The 19,993-nt window shown below is 47.7% G+C and overlaps 1 protein-coding gene and 1 pseudogene across 2 annotated transcripts in view; one reads left to right on the top strand and one right to left on the bottom strand.

Annotated features, from left to right (window-relative positions):
- The window catches only part of Ablim1 (actin binding LIM protein 1), a 175,539-nt gene extending 155,771 nt beyond the window's left edge, over nucleotides 1-19,768 (bottom strand). For both annotated transcript variants that reach the window (XM_035441750.1, XM_035441751.1), the window contains exon 1: nucleotides 19,522-19,768. In XM_035441750.1, the coding sequence (XP_035297641.1) occupies nucleotides 19,522-19,768 (247 nt within the window). The remainder of the gene's footprint in view (nucleotides 1-19,521) is intronic.
- LOC100757197 lies at nucleotides 5,361-16,675 on the top strand (annotated as a pseudogene).
- Nucleotides 19,769-19,993: the final 225 nt, after the last annotated feature.

Below are 19,993 nucleotides of genomic sequence, written 5' to 3'. Positions count from 1 at the left end.
GTCTTTGAGTGTGAGCAAACGGGCGTCTGGTCAGGAGAACAAAGGTAACTCGGGTCAAAGGATGTGAGCTGCAGATGGTCTTCATGGGGCTGGCCTTGCTGGCGGCGTGTAGGCCTTCTCTCCAGCCATGCCACCCCCAGGCAGAGACTGAGGAATGACATAGGAAACAGTGTCATACACTGGAGTGAGCACAGCAGGGAGCCAGAGGCCTGCCTTGCCCCTTGGCGAGTACACCACAGTGACCTGAGCTTGCTAGGACATTCCCATCAGCTTCACGGGGCAGGGCAGAGCAAAAATAATGGGGTACTGGAAATACTCCAGGTGCAAAAAGGCACAGGTCCCCTGGCAGCTCTGATGTGTCACCAACCAGTTTCCTCCATCAGAGCACCAACAGGGGGATGCCCACACTAGACACCATGCCATATGGTCAAAGTATTAGCTGTGTGACCTTGAGCTACTTCCTTACCCTTTCTGATCCCTAGCCTGCTCATTTCCAGGATGAACGCCTGGGCCACACCTCCCCAGCGCCCATTTCACTTTGCGCACTAATGAAGTTCCAGCCTTTCCATGAAACTCCTGTAAAACCACCCACAGAAATCCTGCCTTCCTCTGTTGTTGGCTGAAGCCAGTGTAGTCAGTGGGCAGGCAGCAGCATGGACCGGCATAAACCTCAAAATATAAAAGAACAGCCTCTAATCAGTGGCTGAGGGCTAAGATAACGTTAGCATGTGGTCTCTTGGGAGTCTGCCCAGAGTGTTCCAACTAGAGAGTGCCCAAACATGAACGAAGGTAATCTAAGCGAGGCTTAGGCAAGACGCTATTTGAAAACTCCTGACCTTCGCAGAGTTCTGGGCCTGCCACAAGCCCCACAGGAACGGACTGGACCAGTGGCTTTTGAAATCTCCACCTCTCATAAATAAATTACACTGGGACACAAACTCAAATCCATTAGCAACAGAGATCTGGGCCATGTTATTCTAGTTGAGTGGAAGAGGAACATGGAAGGCGTCCCAGAGTCCAGCAAATGCCATGTCTGGCTTTTGCACTAGAGGTCCCCAAAATAAAGGAAACACCATCAGAAGTGATCGAATTCCTACCAAATCACATTACTGCTTATTCACTGAGAGGCCAGAGCAAAAGCAGGTGAACAGCAGAGGTGTGGGTGAACAGAACAGACCCTTGGTCTGCGCGTACAGCCTCAATGCTGCTGAAACAGCCAAAATACTGCTTCTCAACCCGCCCCTCTGTACAGCAAAAGTCCAGACGCAACCCGAGTTTAGCGCTTCATCTCACATGTATAAAGTAGACAGTCATTGAGACAGTGCAAGTTAGGCTGAAAAGCCGTTGGGGATGGGGGGTGTCCTACAAGAGAAACCGTGACAATTACAAGCTTGCCAGGGAGGCCAAACTGAAGTGATTCTTTACAACAAAAAAATCACTTGATGATGATCTCTAAAACATATTGTCAAGAGGGGGAGAAAATCAAGTTAGAAAAATGGCCGTTGGATGGCTCTACAGAAAGAAGGTCCTCGGGCACCTCTGATAAGGTCACTTCTAATCTGTGAACCCAATTCCAATCTAGGCGTGTCTAGAAAGACAAAGGCCGGTCACTGAAAACTAGAGGACCAGAGAGTAGTGGTCAAGAGCTCCCCCCTTTCCCCGTCTGTGTTTCTGTCACATTTTGCTTTTAAAATACTAGGTGTTGTCGTGTATGACTTGAATGACCAAAAGGGAACTACTGTTGCGTTCTTTCGCATTTTCCAAACAAATGAATTAAACTGGAATTCAATTTTTAAAGGTGTATCTTAATCTCAGGGCCACGCCCAGTAAGCAAACAATACACACCTGTGCAGGCCACGCCCACCCTCCTCTTTTTACATTCTCCTTGTGTGGCCGATTAGGGCATCCTTTAGCTAGGTGTTGGCAGGGATCATTAAAGCTAATACCGGGCCCTATCCAACACCCAGGGGCTCCTGTCGGCCACACTATGTAGGCTTGGGCTTGTCCCCACACAGCCCCACCCAGGTATAAGGACCCTTCCGTGACGTGACCACAAATCTTAAAGAACTCATTGATGGGGATGGAGGAAGAGAATGGAGGGGGTAGGATGGGAGGGAGGAGGCAAGTCTCAACCCCAAACCCCCAATCCACTGGCAATTAATCAAAAGCTACGCGCACCCTGAGCTGAGCTCAGTTGTGCAATACTCCCGCGATGGGCTGAGATTCCGAAGCTAGGTTCCGCCGAGAAGCCCAGACTTTGTCCTGCAGAGATTCTCGCCCGGAACATGACTGCCCGGATTTCGATTGATCGTTGCTCGTAAGGTGCCCAAGCCCCGCGGGGCCATTGCAACTTCTACAAGCATGCACCGTGATCAATATTTATAATTACCTTTCTCTTTCACCATGGCAACAGGGTCCTTGGCCGGGGGCACCGAAAGCAACAGGAATGCGCTCTAGGCGTGCAAGCAGACCGATCCGATCCGCCGCCGCGGAGCTACGAGGAGACGCCCCCGGCACCCACACGCGAAGTCGGGGCAGCCGTGCGAAGTCCCGCCCCCGCCGCGGCTCCCACGCCCGCCCGCCGCCCGCCCGCACGGTGGCCGCGCCCTGCTCCCGGACGCTGTCGTCTGGATGAAACCACTCGCTCCAGCTGCTGCGGTAGCAAATGCGAAATTCCAGCGTTGATCTCCGGGCACTGACACCACCTTGCATTCCTGACGCCCTGGAAAATGCTCCGGAGCCCTGGCTCCCCTCCCAGGGTCTGATAAATGATTGCCGAAGGAGGAGGGAGGCCAAGCCACACACAGCCGGGGGCTGTTCCCCTAAGTAAACTCGTCAATTGCTAGCTTGTTAGTTTCCTATGACAGCTGCTTTCAACCCTGAGTACAGCCTCTTTCAGGGAAACTGAGTAAGTAAAAGTGGCCTTAATAGAAAAACAATACCAAGTTCATTTTCCTCTGGAAAAAAAAATGAATAAATGCCATTTGGTTGCACATGGGCACACACACACACACACACACACACACACACACACACACACACACACACTTTTTTTTTTTTCTTGAATGGGGGCAGGAGAAAGGAGAAGGGAGTGAGGCCTTTCATGATCCGGTTCATTATCCAGGCTCAAAATAAAAATCTGACTAATCCAGTTGGGGAAGATCCTAGCTCCTACTTTCCCTCTGTTTCTTCAGCATTTTCCTCTTAAACTGTGTGGTTGTATGTCTGTGAGGGAGGAACCCTCTTCACCGTAAGGGACAAACAGTGTTGGCTTCTACGAGTACAGCCAGGACTGGCCTGACTTGACTTGCAGGGAGGGCCGCACGCACACACTGCAGCGAAGCTCCAGATTCTGGCTTTGGCCTTCTGACCTACCAGGTCAAGGGCAGGTCAAGGGCAGAGGACTTCCTGGTTCACAGAGCTGCAGCCCGCCCACCCACCCGGTCAAGTATCTGCCTGCGGGGTTCCAGCTCTAAGTGTCTCACATTGTACACATCCACCAGTGTGGGAGAGAAGCGATAAGCTTGAGACTTAAGACAGACGTTGTACCGCTCAGGGAGACGAGCAGATGGCCAGCCAACACATCTTTCAGAACCAGAATGCACAGCCAGTATTAGACTGTATTTACTGCAAATATTTTACCGTGTTGGGTCTAAGGGAGCCAGGGGAACAGAAAGGAATAGAGCCGACCAACCTGCCTGGGCTTTGACTCAGAGGGTGCCGATGGCTGGAATGAATTGGGGGGAGGTGAGGCTGGGTAGAAGGAAGAGAAACACCCATTTCTTCATCGCCATCTTGGACAGGTCTTGATTGCTTGCTGGCTTTCTGGTGAGTAAAAGTAGCAGCTGTGACATTTCTACATCTGTGACTCGGGGTTTTGCTATCGATAGACAGCTTGGCCTGAAAACCAGGGCTAAGTCCCCTCCAGCTTCTGCGCTGTCTTTTCTATGACAGCGTCACCCACACTACACCTGCCACCGGGCAGCCTCACTGGGGCCGGGTCATGCTTATTCTGTGGCCAGCTGGAATATAAACACTACAAAGCCTAGAAGTGGCTTTCTAGAGCTTCCATTCACATGCACGAGCCAAGCATTAGAGGGACACCACCCAAAGTGCAGAGGATGTCAAGTTTCAAGAACATCACAGACAGACACGGGCCCTTCGCATTCCCTGATTTTTCATGGTTAAATCTGTGCTTGTCTACTTTGCCTGCCCAGATCACTCCCAGCCGTTAAAGAGATGTTGACAAGTAAAATCAACCTCAGAGAGCAGGAATTAGCTCCACCGATGAGCCTAGCAGGTGAGCGTGCTCTGTTTGTTTCACAAATAGATCAGCGTTGCACTTAAGCCTGGCTCTCCAAGGATCTCATGTCATTCAGCTGAAAGCTGAAGAATACTGGGGCTGAAGACCTGGTTCCTAATCCTGGCACAGCACAATAAAAAAATAAATAAATAAAATAAAAATAAAGCCGAGGGAATAGCTTCTCCCCTTTTCTCCCTGCTGGACGTCACAGGAGATTCTTTTGATTTCTAGCTCAAGGCCAGTCACTCATAGGTGCACCTTATACTGTAAATGTCATTAGTCCCATCCCTTCTTTAGTCCATGTGACAGTTTTAAATTCTGAGATTTACACCCACAATACCAAGCTGGTCTTGTTGCAAGTTCTGAACATACCTTTACACCTCTAGTGTCCATTTTCAAAGATACTTTCTCTACAGGCAAATACTGCATGGTGCCCCCCCCCACACACACACACAGTGTTTTCCATGGTTGTCTGTACCGCAGTCAGTTAATCGCTAAGTAGCCGCCATGTGGTACAAGGCCCCCTAACCATCAGGCTTTGCTACTTTAGGATCAGAGCATCCACTTTGCACCCTCAAGATAACCAGAGGCGACTGCTCAAGTTATTTTTGGAATATGGGGGAGTAAAACCATTTTTTTTTTTTTGTCTATTTGGCCTCAGGACCAGGAGCTTCAAAAACAGGAGCTAGTGTAGATATTTGCTTGTTTACGCTGGAAGCTGGGGGGGAGGGGGGGATGCAGAACTGAAAGCAGTTCATGAGAAAGGGTTTTATCTGTATTTCTGGGGTTGATTTCCAGTGAAGAGATCTCAGCCTCATCTCACTGGGGTGAGGCCAGTTCACACTAAGGCACTGACCGCACCGACCAGGGGTTTACGTGCCGTCTGCCTCTCAGCCCTTCCACTCATTCACCGCTGCTTCTTCATCCACTCATAAAACGAAGCAAAGATTGTGCATCGTGACCAAAGGATGGAAACCACACTGCTGCAGAGAACAGGCTTTTGTGACCTTTCCCCTCCACTCTTGGTAATCAGCCAAGCATCCATCACTGAGTAGAAATGCCTGCTGAGTGGAAAATGTTACCACGGGAACAGGCGCGGTGGAAGAGCCCTCTCCACAGCGGAGCTGGCACCTGCCATGCAGCAATGCCAGGGCCCTTTCATGGCCTTAGGATCCTAAGGTATGCGGGTGACATCTCCACCCCTCTCAACAGCCTCTCCAGCAGAACCCAGTAGAAACATACACAGAGTGCACACATACACATACATACCGCATACACAGTGTTCATACATGCATATACACATACATAGCAATACACATCTGCAGAGTACACACATGCATACATACATACATAGCACACACATGTACGTGTTCATATACACAGGATGCACACATGCATATACACATACATAGTGCATACACAAGTACACATACAGAGCGCACATATGCATATACCTATACACAGGGCACACACCAGACACACACACACACACACACACACACACACCAGACACACACCAGACACGTATACACACACATACACACACACACACCCCAGACACTTATACACACACACACCCCAGACACTTATACACACACACACACCCCAGACACTTATACACACACACACCAGACACTTATACACACACACACACCAGACACTTATACACACACACACACACACACACACCCACTTATACACACACACACAGACACTTATACACACACACACACACAGACACTTATACACACACACACACAGACACTTATACACACACACACACCCAGACACTTATACACACACACACACACACACCAGACACTTATACAACACACACACACACACACACACACACACCAGACACTTATACACACACACACACCAGACACTTATACACACACACACACACACACCAGACACTTATACACACACACACACCAGACACTTATACACACACACACACACACACACACACACCAGAGAACAAGGCACTTATTTTCTCTCTACTTTGTGCTTACATCTGTCTCTCCCTACCTCAGACGCTAGTGGGATGTTGGCTCATGTCAGGTGTCATGCAGACAGCACAGAAAGGAGATGCACAAATACTCACAGAGAACTTAGGACGGGGCTGAGAGACAGTGTGCACAGGCAGTTAGTTTTATGCCCCAGCAGGGAAGTCAGGATGGGAAATGGATAAGGGCTGGCTGGGGTGGGTGGGACGCTAATGACCTACTCCAGCGGAGGTCATGGAACAGGAGGTATCGAGTAGCTGGCTGCTTGTAGGTGGCAGAGGAAGTGCAAGCTTAGGTGTGTGGGAGATCACAGAGGGCTCATCATGCCACGCCACGCCAGGACTTCAGAGGTGGTGTGGCTGGAATCTCAAGTCTAAGGCACTTCTTTATTCCGAAAATGAGTTCTAACATCCTTGGCTGCATCTCAAAGCCCCCCTGTGACCTGTTTCCAGCCCTGTGTGTTCCGTCCTGTTTCCCGTATTTAGCAGACTGTCTGATACGGACTAGGTGTCCAGAAAGTGTCCGGGTTTGTGAGTTTACTTAAACATCTCTCTGATAGTAGGAAGGAAAGGATCACTTTACACACCACACATGTGGCGTTTTTAAAAGCACAGTTCATTTGGGATTCTTATGGTTCCACAGTGATGGCTTCATCTCCATGATGGGCTACGCTCGAAGGAAGTGTATGCATGAAGGTGTATCATTTATTTCCACCCCAAGTATGTTCCGAAGATTGCTCAGGCACAGATGTCCTTGAGCGCTTGAAGTGCAGACACCTGGCCTTCACTGCTGGTCTGATGACCCAGATTCTGATGGGCATGAGGCCTGAGCTATAGCCAGCTCCCTGAGTGATTAGTGACCCCAGGCCCAGACATGCAACCCACAAAATGGGAAGACAGAATAAGATTGGCAAACAGCTGTGTGCATGGCATCACATCTGGAAGATAATGCTTACACTGTTCATGAGCCAACATAATCTGTGAGACAGTTTCCATGACCTTAATGAAAATTTACTGAGACACATCCCTGCCAGCCTGTCTCCTTGGGGCTGCTAACTCTCGAGTGCTCACGAGACAGCTCAGGACATTTGTCCCCCCTCAATGCCAAGCAGAGCTCTTGTCCTGGAGTCCTTAATGGAGAGGGGGTTTTGGCACTTGTTCCTAGAGCTTCCCTATGGTCTACGGGAGCCAGTTCTGAATTTGGATCTAAGCAAGAGGTTACAACTCAAGAAAATGCCTAACAGTTGTTGTAGTTTATATAAAGGTCACTATAAACAACCCACTGAGGATATAAATGGCAGAGCAACAAAGTCAGTCATCTTTCTCCAACCTATTACTGGAGTCTGAAGAATTTTTTCTGATAGAGTCTCACAGACCTCAACCTAATTTCAACCACACGAGACATTCTCATGTACCCAAACAGCTCTGGCTGACTAGTAAAGGGCATTTTGAAAATCAAGTTGCTCTTGGCTTTCTCATTTTCTTTCATGTCTCCCAGATAGTAGTCCAGTTTTTTTTTTTTTCTGTCATAGAACAACCAATTTTTGTCAGGTAGGGTTGCAATGCCTTCATGGTAAAGAAGGCATGGTAAGAACAGGCAAGCACATGTGTCCAGGAAAGTCACAAGCTTGTGAACCTCCCCCATTGCTCAATAACTCTCTCTCTCTCTCTCTCTCTCTCTCTCTCTCTCTCTCTCTCTCTCTCATTACCGACACCAAGACTAGGATCCTAGTGTTTACTTTTCCAAAAGATTATGAGTTTATGAGCGCTCTTGGGAAGGAGCTCACATGTTATGGCATCTGTGGTCACACAATAATGACATTAAGTAGGAATGCAGTATTTGATGGATACTAAGTACTTCAGTCAGCGGTCCCTTAATGTAACAAACATCTGAAGTAAGTACCTCCCTGAAAGAGAAGTTTACTCTTAGGTTTCCATCCACAGGCAGTGGGCTCCAGCTCTTTCAGAGCTGTGGTGGAGAGTGCCTGACATCTCATGGCTGTTACCTCAGAGAAGAGGTGTTCTCCGAAGGGCACACCCTCCATGACCAGGAGACCTTCCCCCCTAGGCTCCACCTTTACCATTTCTGCCACTACCCAAGAGCACCAACCTAGAGCCTCCAACACGGGAACCTCAGATACACTCCAGATCCAAGGGCAGCACTAAAGAGATAAATGCTGACAGCTTACCATGAGAAATGCCAAAGTTCTAAGTAAGTATTCATTTAAAACAGCAGATAGGCTGACAGAAAAATCCAACTCTTAATTTACCTTTAATTTTTAAAGGAAATCCAGTCTCTTAGATTAAAAAAAGATTAACAATTGCTTAAAAGTCTTGGCTGAAAGATCCAAACTGAGAATGACCTTGAAGAGAAAGCAAGCTGTAAAGGACTCCAGCAGCTAAATCCTTTGGGAGCCACATCCCTCTTTCCCTCACTGTCATTTTTGTCACCGTTTATGGAGTGACAATCATGTGTCAGCCACCATTCCCGCCTGGTTACCATGCCACCTCATTTATTCCTCCTCACAGTTGGTCAAGTCACATGTTAGGACACTAAGTAAAAGCTAAGAGTAAAGTTGGCCATAGCACCAGGATGTATCCCTGGTGCATGAGCTGGCTTGATGGAGCCCATTCTCTAGGAGGGGATGCTGTGTCAGCCTTGATGCAGTGGGGAGGGGCTTGGTCCTGCCCCAACTTAATGTGCCAGACTTTGTTGACTCCCGATGGGATCCCTTTCCTGTTGGGAGGATTGGGTCGGGGTGGGCTGGGGGAGGGCATGAGGAGGGGTGAGAGGAAGAGCTTTGGTTGGAAATTAATTAATGAAAATAAATAAATAAATAAATAAATAAATAAATAAATAAATAAGAGAGTCAGGTTGGTCCAAGTTCAAAATCACAAACTCTGCCTTTGGGTAGCTGGGTTTTCCATTCTATGCAGGTTGAGACAGCCTCCCCTTCTTATTCTCAGACCACACACACACACACACACACACACACACACACACCATATGCAGAAGCAAAAACACTCCATTCAAGTGCCCAAACACATACACACACTCACACAGAGAGACAGGCAAGCACACGTGTCCAGGAAAGTCACAAGCGTGTGAACCTCCCCCATTGCTGGATAACTTTTTAAAGTATTTCTTACAGAAGACCTGAGACATGTGTAAAGTAATCTCTCTCCTGATAATTTATGCTTCATCTGATGCCAGACTTCATGTGACAGGGTTTGCTAAAGCAAGGGCATCATAGCCTTGTTGTGGCAGACACTGCCTCCCTGGACAGCAGGCAGGTACCCAGATCCACACATCTTTGACAGTGCTGCTCAATCATTAGCTCTGCCCAGTCATTCTCAGGAAATTGTGTTTTGTGGTTTGCATCAAGTTAAAAGTTCTTTTTATTGGTTGCAGAATTTTGCAAGATATAAAAACCTTCATTTCCCACCCTGCCCTCACTTGGCCTCCCAGCCTTCCCCATCACTCCCTGGCACTCCCAGAAAACAGCCTTTTCTCATTCTCCTGGTACATTTCAGTCATCACCCGAGGAGCAAGCCAAGTCAAACGGGCAGCATGAACAGCCATCACTCCCCATGTGACCACAGGAAGGACAGCTTCAGGAGGGACCGTGCCACCCAGGCTCTACACCGAGAAAATCTGCAATTTGTATGACTAAAGAGGACAACTAAAGTCACAGAGCTCTTTGTCCAGGATTGGTGACGCAATTGCACAGAAATGGCCCCACCCTCCTGTCTGGCCTCTTACCAGCATTACTTTATTAAGTCACTCTGGCCACACAGGAAACGTGCTCAGACACAGGCTGGGGTTGAATTCCACATACTCGGTGCCCAGTGGCCTTGGGCGCATTACTTTCCCTATGCGGGGTTCAGCAATCACATCTGAGAATGGCGGTAACACACTCCACTGGTGAGGTCATGTAAGGCTTCGTGGGCGAGAAACCTGAGTAAGGTGTGGTCATATTGACATCTGTCATAATACAGTCTTCCAACTGTATTATTACCACTATTCACTTCGTAAGTGAAGAGGGCAATAGAGCACTCATGCTATCAAGTGAGATACGCATGGGGTGTGTGTCTCATCCCTGCTGTTCCACTGGCCTGTGTGCAATGCCCCATGAACGGGGAACTCCAAGGCAATGGTGACACACACCTTTAATCCCAACACTTGGGAAGCAGATGTAGGCAAATATCTGAGTTTGAGCCCAGCCTGGTCTACAGAGCGAGTTCCAGGACAGCCAGGGCTACACAGAGAAACCCTGTCTCTAAAACAAACCAAAAGGAGGAGGAGGAGGATGAAGAAGAAGGAAGAGGAGGAAGAAGAGGAGAAGGAAGAAGAAGAGAAAGAAAAAGAAAGAAAGAAAGAAAGAAAGAAAGAAAGAAAGAAAGGGAAAAAAAGGAAGAAAGAGTGGGCAGGAGGAGCCCTGTTGCTTCCCTTGCATCCCCGCTGCCTTCCTGGATAACCCAGTCGCTTACACTGGAAATGGCAGCACAGAAGATGCTGGCTTAGAAATGAGTCAGGAGCCCCTGAGCTGGAGGCAGACAAGGGTGACAAGGGTGGGTGGCAAAATGGAGTAGGTAAGTCATTTTCTGTGTGTGCCTAGGAAGTAGGAAGTACTTTAGGAAAAAGACAAGACAGAGTTGGGAAGAGGGGACATGGGTGAATTGTCATCTGAATAATGGCACAGAGGGAAAAGAAGGAGCTGGGCGGGGTCTGTGGACACAGATATCCGACAGAGTGGGAACAATGTCCGCAGGTAGGACTTTACCTGGCAAATCAAAGCAGGGAGAAGCTAATAGGAACAGGGGGAATTGGGTGAAAGGTGGAAGGGGTTAGGGTTCTGTGTCAGCGAAAGGTCCTGGCCTTTCCTGTTGAGCTGGAACCACTGAAGATTGTGAGCACAGAGCCCAGGATCTGATGTCATCTCAACTCTCTGTCCTCAGTGAATGACCAGGGGGGAGGGAGTTTGTGAAGGTGCAGAGCACTGAATTAGGACACAAAACAATGAAAAGGACCTCCGGGCTGAGAAGATGGCACAAGAGAATGAGGATGGAGATAGCAGAAGTTGAAAAATGAAAACTAGGGAGCAAGAGAGGATCAACATTAAGAAATGAACAAAAGAGATGCCAAATGAGACACCAGATTCTGAACACAGGAAAATCTGAGACGATTTCAGTGCCTGCAGAAGAAAGGAGGATGCAAAACACGGAGAGAACAAATGTCATGGAGGATGAGGCTTCAAACTTACCCCATGAGAAAACACAACAAAACAAATAACCAAAAAGCAGATTACATACAACACCTGTGTGAACATTAAACAAATTAAACAGTACACATGGTCAACAAAATTTACATAGCAAGCTAACCGACTAAACTTTGGACTTCAAGGGTATTATTATTCTCCAGTTATCCAGGCAGGAAAAACACCCCCCCCCCAAAAAAAAAAAAAAACTTCACCGTACACAGAGAGAGATGTGAAGCCTGACCTTAGATTCCCAGCAACACCAGCTTACGAAGCACAAAGGGCCCATGCTGGTGGCTGAAGGAATGAGAGTATTTGAAGAACCTCACATTCAGTCAAAGCTGTTCATACATAAAGGCAATGGCAGTCAGACCCCCAGTACACACACACACACACACACACACACACACACACACACACACACACACACTCAAATACTCACATACATACTCACATACACACCCTGGTCATTGCTGGGATCTACATTAAGTTAGGACTGATTGGGGCAGGCATCTCAGGCCCCAGTATGTGCCCAGGTTCCAAGGTGTGAGAGGAAGCCGATGCAAAGAAAGGTGGGATTTTCTCCCAGGCTGCTCATCTAGAGTCATCTGGAAGAAAAGCAACCTAAGTCATCCTTATCTTTATGCCTAAAAAAGGAAAAAAAAATCATATTGATCCACTGATCCCTTTCAAGGAGTCTTCCAAGTTAGATTATAGAGATCAATGGAATACCCACAAGAGACCAAATACGTCCACCAAAGCTAGTTTTTCTCAAGCAAACCAATGATTTATGGGATCATTTGATTGTGCAAGCACAGTGGAATTTGTAAGCATACATACCCTGCTTAAGCCCTGTCTCCTTACATATGCAAATGAGCTCGCTTGGACTGGCTGAGGTAGTTAAGGTCAGAAGCCTGATAAACATGTATGCTGCTCCGAAGCATCTTTCAGCCTTGGTTACCTGTGAGGGGAGTGGGTGGGGCTCAGGGCACTTTAGAAGGACGAGTTCTTTTTAACACTAATGTTAACTCCAATGTGCTTACACATGTAGGAGAGTTCTTCAAGTTCTTAAACAGCTGCAAGTTGCTCCAGTTCAACCAGAGAGTGCTCTGTGCCATGTGCCACGGCCAACAGATTTCTGGAAGAGCTGCCGTCTAAGGCAGCTTCCTTCCCCTCTTTCCTGTAACCCCCAGCAAGATGGAAACACTGTGTCTATGTGCTGCATTTATTGGGGTTTTGGAGAAAATTGATACAAAGAGAAATGCTTTAGAACGGTTTTTTTTTTTTTCTTGGATTGAGATCTGAAATACACACTTTGTCTTTCTTGAATGTAATATAAGAGCTCTGAGAATCTTTGCTGGATATAAATTTCTGCACAAAAATAAAAATCAACTGACCCACAAAGGTGGTGCTAAGCTACAGAATCCATAGTGGAAAGCCAACTGATCACAGCTCTGGAAGACATGAATGATGGCTGACTCATTCATCATGCTAACAAACAGCACATGTTGTGCATCTATAGCACAAAGCGTTTCCTCCAAGAGGCTGAAAATGGCCCAAACCCGAGAGATAGAAACTGAGCCCTCTCTCGGGTGACTTTCTCATGGTACAAAGAGTTTCAGACGTGTCTTTAAAGCACCGTAGAAAGTGATTTACATCTGAGACACCAGGAACATGCTCTGCGGGTTTGCAAAAGAAATGCTTGCTGCATGGGGAGAGAAAGAAAAGCTCCAAGAGTAGTGGTTGTTTCCAGCTTCAGGACATCAACATCCAACAGACATTTCGTGTAGAAACCGAACTGGATTACTCCTGGATTTTTTGTTTCTGTTCATTTGCTTGGGCTTTTGACAAGGAATTTAATTTTTTAAAAATGTGTTAGAAATAGTTGCCCACATCCTTGCTAAACTCCTAACTAAAACTGGCCAGCGGAACCGTGGTCTGTTAGGTCAGGTTCAGCTGAAGGATTACTGAACACATTAACATCACACAGCATTTCCATTGAGGATAATACAGTTCTCAGTGGTGACCTCGATAACCAGGCAGCTACTTATCCAGTATCCAGTGTCCCTGTGATACTGACTGATGCCTACTAAGTGACTACAGAGACGACCTGTCACCTTTAAGGACAGACAAGTCAGGCCTGTGAGAGGGATAAGATCAGCACTCACCAGAATCACCAGTTAGCACTTAAAGAAGAGACTGATAGGAAATAGAACTGGGAATTGACCACAATATCCTAGTGATGTGAAAAAAAAAAAAAAAAAAAAAAAAAAAAAAAAAAAAAGGCCTTATAAACTGTCAGGTCAGGATGGACAGAGGGAGAGGCTGGGAATAAGACCTATACAATTTAGATTTAGAAGGCAGTGAGAGGGTAAAACTGGCTACTATGTTCAGAAACAATTGGTGATCTAGGATAAAAATAATAAGTACAACACACCCAAATACAGGGGGATAGTTGATGTAAGGAACAGAAATCTCATCTGCCAGATTGCACATGACCGTATCGCAGCGTTGTGACAGTCTGTACCGCATATGCACAGGAACTGCCAAAATACGGTGTGAAAGTTGCCCTGACCAATTATGCTGCAGCCTACTGCACCGGCCTGCTGCTGGCCCACAGGCTTCTCAATAGGTTTGGTATGGACAAGATCTGTGCAGGCCAAGTGAAGATGACCAGAGATGAATTCAATGTGGAGCGCACTGATGGTCAGCCTGGTGTATCCCCTTGCTATTTGGATACAGGTCTTGCCTGAACTACAGCTGGCAATATAGTTATTGGGGCCCTGAGGGAGCTGTGGATAGAGGCTTGTCTGCTCCTCATAGTACCCAACGATTGATTCTCTGGTTCTGATTCTGAAAACACAGAGTTCAACGCGGAAGTACACCATAAGCACATCACAGGTCAGACCATCTCAGACTACGTGCGTTACCTAGCAGAGGAAGGAGAACATGCTTGCAGGAAACAGTTGTCTCGATATACAAAGAACAACGAAACTCCAGATGCAGTGTGGGAGATGCACACGGAAGCCCATGCTGCTGCCAGAGAGAACCCAGCCTGTGAGAGAAGTGAGGATGATGTGAACAGTCCCCAGAATGTCTTTGGCCCAGAAGAAAGGTGGGGTGCTCAAAAGAAGACAAGCTTCCTCAGAGCCCAGGAATGGGCTGCCAGAACTACAGCAATTTCCTATGAAGATTGTTTCATAAAGATAATGAACTTATTGACCAAGAAACTAAAATAAGTAAACAAACAAATACATAAACAAGTAATAAAAAAGTAGGCAGGGCAAAGCAGGTGCAGAGAGCACAATGAAACAGAGAATGCCTTCCCTCCGTTTTTTCTATTGTTATTCAAATCATTTGGATAATTTTCTTTGCTCATATTTTGGGTTAATTTTATCTATTTTCCAGCTCTAATGTCAAGTTCCATTTTTCTTTCCCTGGCCTCTTCTTTCCTTTGGAAAAATAACTACATTGGTTACCTAGGCAACTATTAATCATCTCATATTTGGAGAGGAGGGAAGAAAATAAGGAACCATGTTTAAGGTCCTACTAAACACAGAAATATTTTTCTTTATATGCTCTTTTTAGGGGGTCGTGATCCATTTGTAATGGCCTTGTTTATCCATATTTTGCACATGATAAAAGTGAGACTCAGGGGTATGAAGTAGCTTTTCTGGGCCACACAACTGAAAGGAATGGGGCTGGATGACTTTGAAGTTGGCAGCGTGGCTGACTGGCAGCAATGCATCTGAAGCCGCTGGGCTGAGCTATGCTGCAGGCCTCCGCAGCAGGGCCAGGGAAGCCTTTCTCCTCTGGCTTCTGCAAGCATCCATTCAGTCATTGTCCACACACTCACACACCCTTTTCCATGGTAGATACTATAATGCACTAAAAACATAAACATGGCTCCCTCCACAGCCTCAGGAGAAACCGAAAGAGGGTGGTTATACACAGGCCAGTGCAACAGAAATATACACAGGATGCCAGGAAAGCACAGGGTAGCATAGGGGGAGGGGTGTGAACAGGCCTCTCCGGAGGGGCAAGGGCTTAGCCTAACTGCTGGTTACTGGAGAACCATGGAAGGTGACAGGGCACCTGAAAGAGCCGGTGCGGGAAGACACCCACTGTGGCATGACCCTTCCGATCTCTGTAGGGTGTGCTACAGGGGTTTGGGGTTAATGCTGGGGTGTGGCAGAAAACTGGGTTTGACAGTCCATGGCTTGAGATTCGGTTCCAGTGAACGTGAGTAAAATAACGAAAGGTGGGGGTGGGGGTGGGGGTGGTGGGGTGGGGTGGGGTGGAGGGTGGTAACTCTAAGTAAAGGGGGAAAGGGAACCTTCTAAAATGTCATCCAGGGCTGGAGCCTTTTATCTCCCTCTATCTATGTTTTCCTAAGACTTAGAAAAAACTGGCTGTTCCCGGCCCTGGGGACACTGGTCTGTAATCACAGCTACTTGGGACGCTGAGGCAAGAAGACCCCAAGTCCAAGGCCAGCCCGAGTTACAGTGTGAACTCAAGGTGAGCCTAGAAAACTTAGAATCTGAGCATCATAAAACTGGGAAGAAAGCTCCCTGGTGGAGTGCAAGTGTGAATGCCCCAATTCAGTCCCCACTGTTGTAAAATAAAGAGAAAGGAGGAAGGAATAAAAGGAGGCACAAAGAAGCCTGGGTGTCACTGTCATTTGCATCCTGAGCAGAATGAAAGTTAGAATGAGGCCGTTCCCTTGAAGGAGTCACATCCTCATAAGATGTGACCCTGGATATCAGTGTAGGGGGGAGCAGAAGTCACAACATGGTGACCTCCAATGAGCAGCAGGTGCCTGTTACTACCTTGTGTCAGAAGAGCCACCAGTCAGGAAAGTGGGGCTGAGGAGGAGGGAAATCCCTACCTACCAGTCTGTGTACGTACTTTTCCAGCCCCCCTCTCGGGTTTAAGGGAGCCCTTTACAGTTGAGTCTAAAGTCGTAAAGACTCAGCTCCTCTTCCCAGTGCAGCCTCTCATCACTGCCAGGAGGGTGCTCCAGAGCATCCAGGGGACCAGAGGTTTTTAACCATATCCCACAGTACCCGAGACCTCCCCAGTGACGGAGACATTCCTGATTGAGGCTGTCGATCAGGAATACTGAGCGGGCTCAGAAGGGACATGCAAATTAAAGAATGGCGACATTGCATATTATGGTTTGAAAACAGCATCGTGTTGCTTTTAGAAACACACACACATATGTACACACATTTGTAGGGGACACCGTAACCACACCTGCTCGGGGCTGGCTACAGGTGTGCCTGACGCCAATGCACACACACACTTACATGCAAGCAGGCGCGCGCACACACACACACACACACACACACACACACACACACACACACACACACAAGGTTCCCCCAGTTATGTGGCATCTGAACACTGGGAGAAGACATCCCTGGGGAATATAAGCATGGCAAGGCTGCCCCAGAAGGATCTCCCAGCAGCAGAGAATCTCAGCATAGCACATGATGAAAAATGTGGACTTCAGTGTCAGGTAGATCTGGTCTAAACCTGACTCTTCCACCCAGTGTTGATGTTAGGAGGGAGTTGTCTCCATTTCCTCAGCTGTCAAATGGGCGTCAGAGTATTACTGCTGCAAGATCAAGCCAGTCAAAATCCTAGCACGGATGAGGAGGAACTCTCCAGGCCTCAGCTGGGAACAGTTGGTGGCAGCTGGGGAGGGAGAGTCATTTTCTTTGAGTCGGGGCCCCAGTAGGTTGCCTTTCCCAGTGGATGGCCCCACAGCCATGTGCATACAGACAGCATGAGCTGGACACAGTGGGGTATTGAAAAAGGAGGGCATGAAGCTGGAAGGGAGCCCTCTTGTGGGGAGGGGGTTGGGAGGAGTTAGAGAGGGAAGAGAGGGGTGGACAGGATGACAATTCATTGTCTACCTGTATAGAACTCTCAAGGAATAAATGAAAACATTTCAAAGGTAGTATTGGCCGGCCTTGTGGACTTATTGTAAATACTAAACACAGAAAAATAAAAAACAGTGGGTACAGCAATACTGAGCATAACCTCTCAGTAGGCTCCCAGCAAACGGCAGATGGTCCCTCATAACGGGGGCTCCCTCCACCATCCAAGATGGAGTTAGAGACATGGCAGACGCTCCCTGTTTACTGTGTATTGTTTTGCCCTCAGTCCCAGCTTCTTACTCATTCTCTTCCTGTTCTTAAATAAGGAAATGCCTTCCCCACCAGCTTCCGGGGTTGTTCTGAGCACTAAGGAGGTCTGCAGAGATCCATGTGGGGACACCCTGAGCCCTGCACAACTCAAGCAGGGGCTGAGCATCAGACAACAACAGGAAGCTGCCGCATTGCATCCTGGGCTGTTTCTGGCAGCTTCAGGAGGACTTTACCAAATGTCCCCTTGTCCCCTGCCAGGAGCTGCTGGTGAGCACTGCAGCTTCACCCCTACAGGAAGGCGCAGGAGTGCAGGAGGGTGCACTTCCTCAGAGCACCTGTCCCTAACAGGATGCTCCAAGCACACACTGGCTTCCTGGGAACCCCACTTCCTGAGATTCCCTCACAGTGCCAGGTCCTGGGGAGATGGAAATCAGGCTTCATAGCACTAGAAGGCAGCACCAGAATAATTTTTGTTTTGACTTCTCTGGTTTTTATTTTGTTTTGTTTTGAGACTGAGTCTCCACACATGTAGCTCAGGTTAGCCTTGAAATGGCTATGCGGCCAGAGGTGGCCTCAAACTCACAATCCCCCTGCCCCTCTACCTCCTAAACACTGGGATTACAGGCTTATTCCACTAGTTTGAAATAATTTCTAAAATCAACTATTATCGTTATTGTAGCCAGAATTTTCGGGATGCTCGTATGTGCCCAAATACCAAACACTTTGACAAATACCAAATGCATATTCTCATTTAATCTTCAGCCAACAGTGTCCTCAGACCTGGACCAGGAGGGTTCTGCCCTGATCCTGGGCCTTCCTGGCCTATCTAACTCTTCTGGGTCTAGGACCAGCTGGGGCCAACGGTGCCTCTGGATGGAGCATCACAGCCTCCCCTTGGTATACTTCCTGACATTGGTGGCCCTTGACACCCTCTTGTGCTCTGTATGGCTGACTAGGTACCCTAAAGAACGGAGGCCAGGAGCCCTGCCCATGGGGTTTTGGGAACAGGCTCGGGGATAGTTCTATTCTAGAAGAGAACTTGGTGAACAACCACACCCCAGGGTACTATGCTTCATCTTCCTCATGGGCTATTGACATAGCTTTTGGGGTGACTCAACTTGTTTATATAGACAGGGACCCCCCCCCCCGCCCTGCAAAGATATTTTTCCAGGGTCATATATGTGAGACGCTCATACCAGATTACACTTGTCTGCAAACTTTACTCCCAGGGAAATACTGACGTACATTAACTTCCTGAATACCGCACTTGGTGAGAGGAAGAGTTGACACTCAAGTCCTGGAATGTCCCAACTCAAAGCCATGCTCTCTCAATAAAAAAAAAACAAAAAAACTATCTTGTCTTTACGATCATGCCACTAGACAAACCCTTTCCAGTTCAACACAATTTGAACCTCAGCTTTGTGTAGGTCACACCCCTTGCTGGAGTTAATCAGCTGCTAGTGTAGTTCTTTTCCATTCATTCTTGTGGTTATGAGAGAATGGCACTGTTGGGGGGGGGAGGGCTTTGACATCATATTTCTCATGACTGACAATTATTCCAACCATGTTTTGAAAGAAACATATTCATTATAAAGAACGTAAAACTGGAGGATAAAATATGTGGCTGTCCCTCTGCCATAGCCTCCATTTCTCCGACTCCTGTCCCATTCACGATACACGAAGGACCATGTTTCTTTGACACACACGGTACAGAAGAACAGGCTAGGAGGCCCTGTATCACTTACACCAATCACAAAACACAAACCGGCGTCCAAAGGTGACTCGGTTACTTACCAGATGGATTGCAGCTGCTAAACCTGAACTCAGGTGAGCCACAGTCCACAGAATACAGGTAGAACAGATGTGTGACCGTGCTGTGCCTGTGTTGAGCAGGGCGGGGTGTCTCGGGGACACCCAGAGCCTCTATAATCAGTCTCCTTCTGTGTGAGCCCCTGAGGCTGCTTCTCTCAGATGAGGTGACTTTGCCTTTCTCAGAGTTGCACAGTTTCCCCAGACACTTTAAACCAATGAAGGAAGGCATCTTGGCACAGTGGACACGAAATCAAGATTGGACCCAGGGGCCCAGGAAGCAGGGCTCCCCAGTAGCAGCTTCAGCTCTCCAGGTTCCCTATCGTCTCTTTTCTCACTGCCCAGCAAAGAAGATTAAGAAGGACGTATTTAAAAGATTACCCTCAGGAGCTTAGCCATATTTTCAGCCAGATGATTATGTATGAAAACAGCCACTACCAGGAGCTCTGGACTGTAG

The sequence above is a fragment of the Cricetulus griseus genome, chromosome 3 (assembly GCF_003668045.3).
Source record: "Cricetulus griseus strain 17A/GY chromosome 3, alternate assembly CriGri-PICRH-1.0, whole genome shotgun sequence".
Lineage (NCBI taxonomy): Eukaryota > Metazoa > Chordata > Mammalia > Rodentia > Cricetidae > Cricetulus > Cricetulus griseus.
Note: the sequence above shows the minus strand (reverse complement) of the source record. Positions and strands in the feature narration are given on the sequence as shown.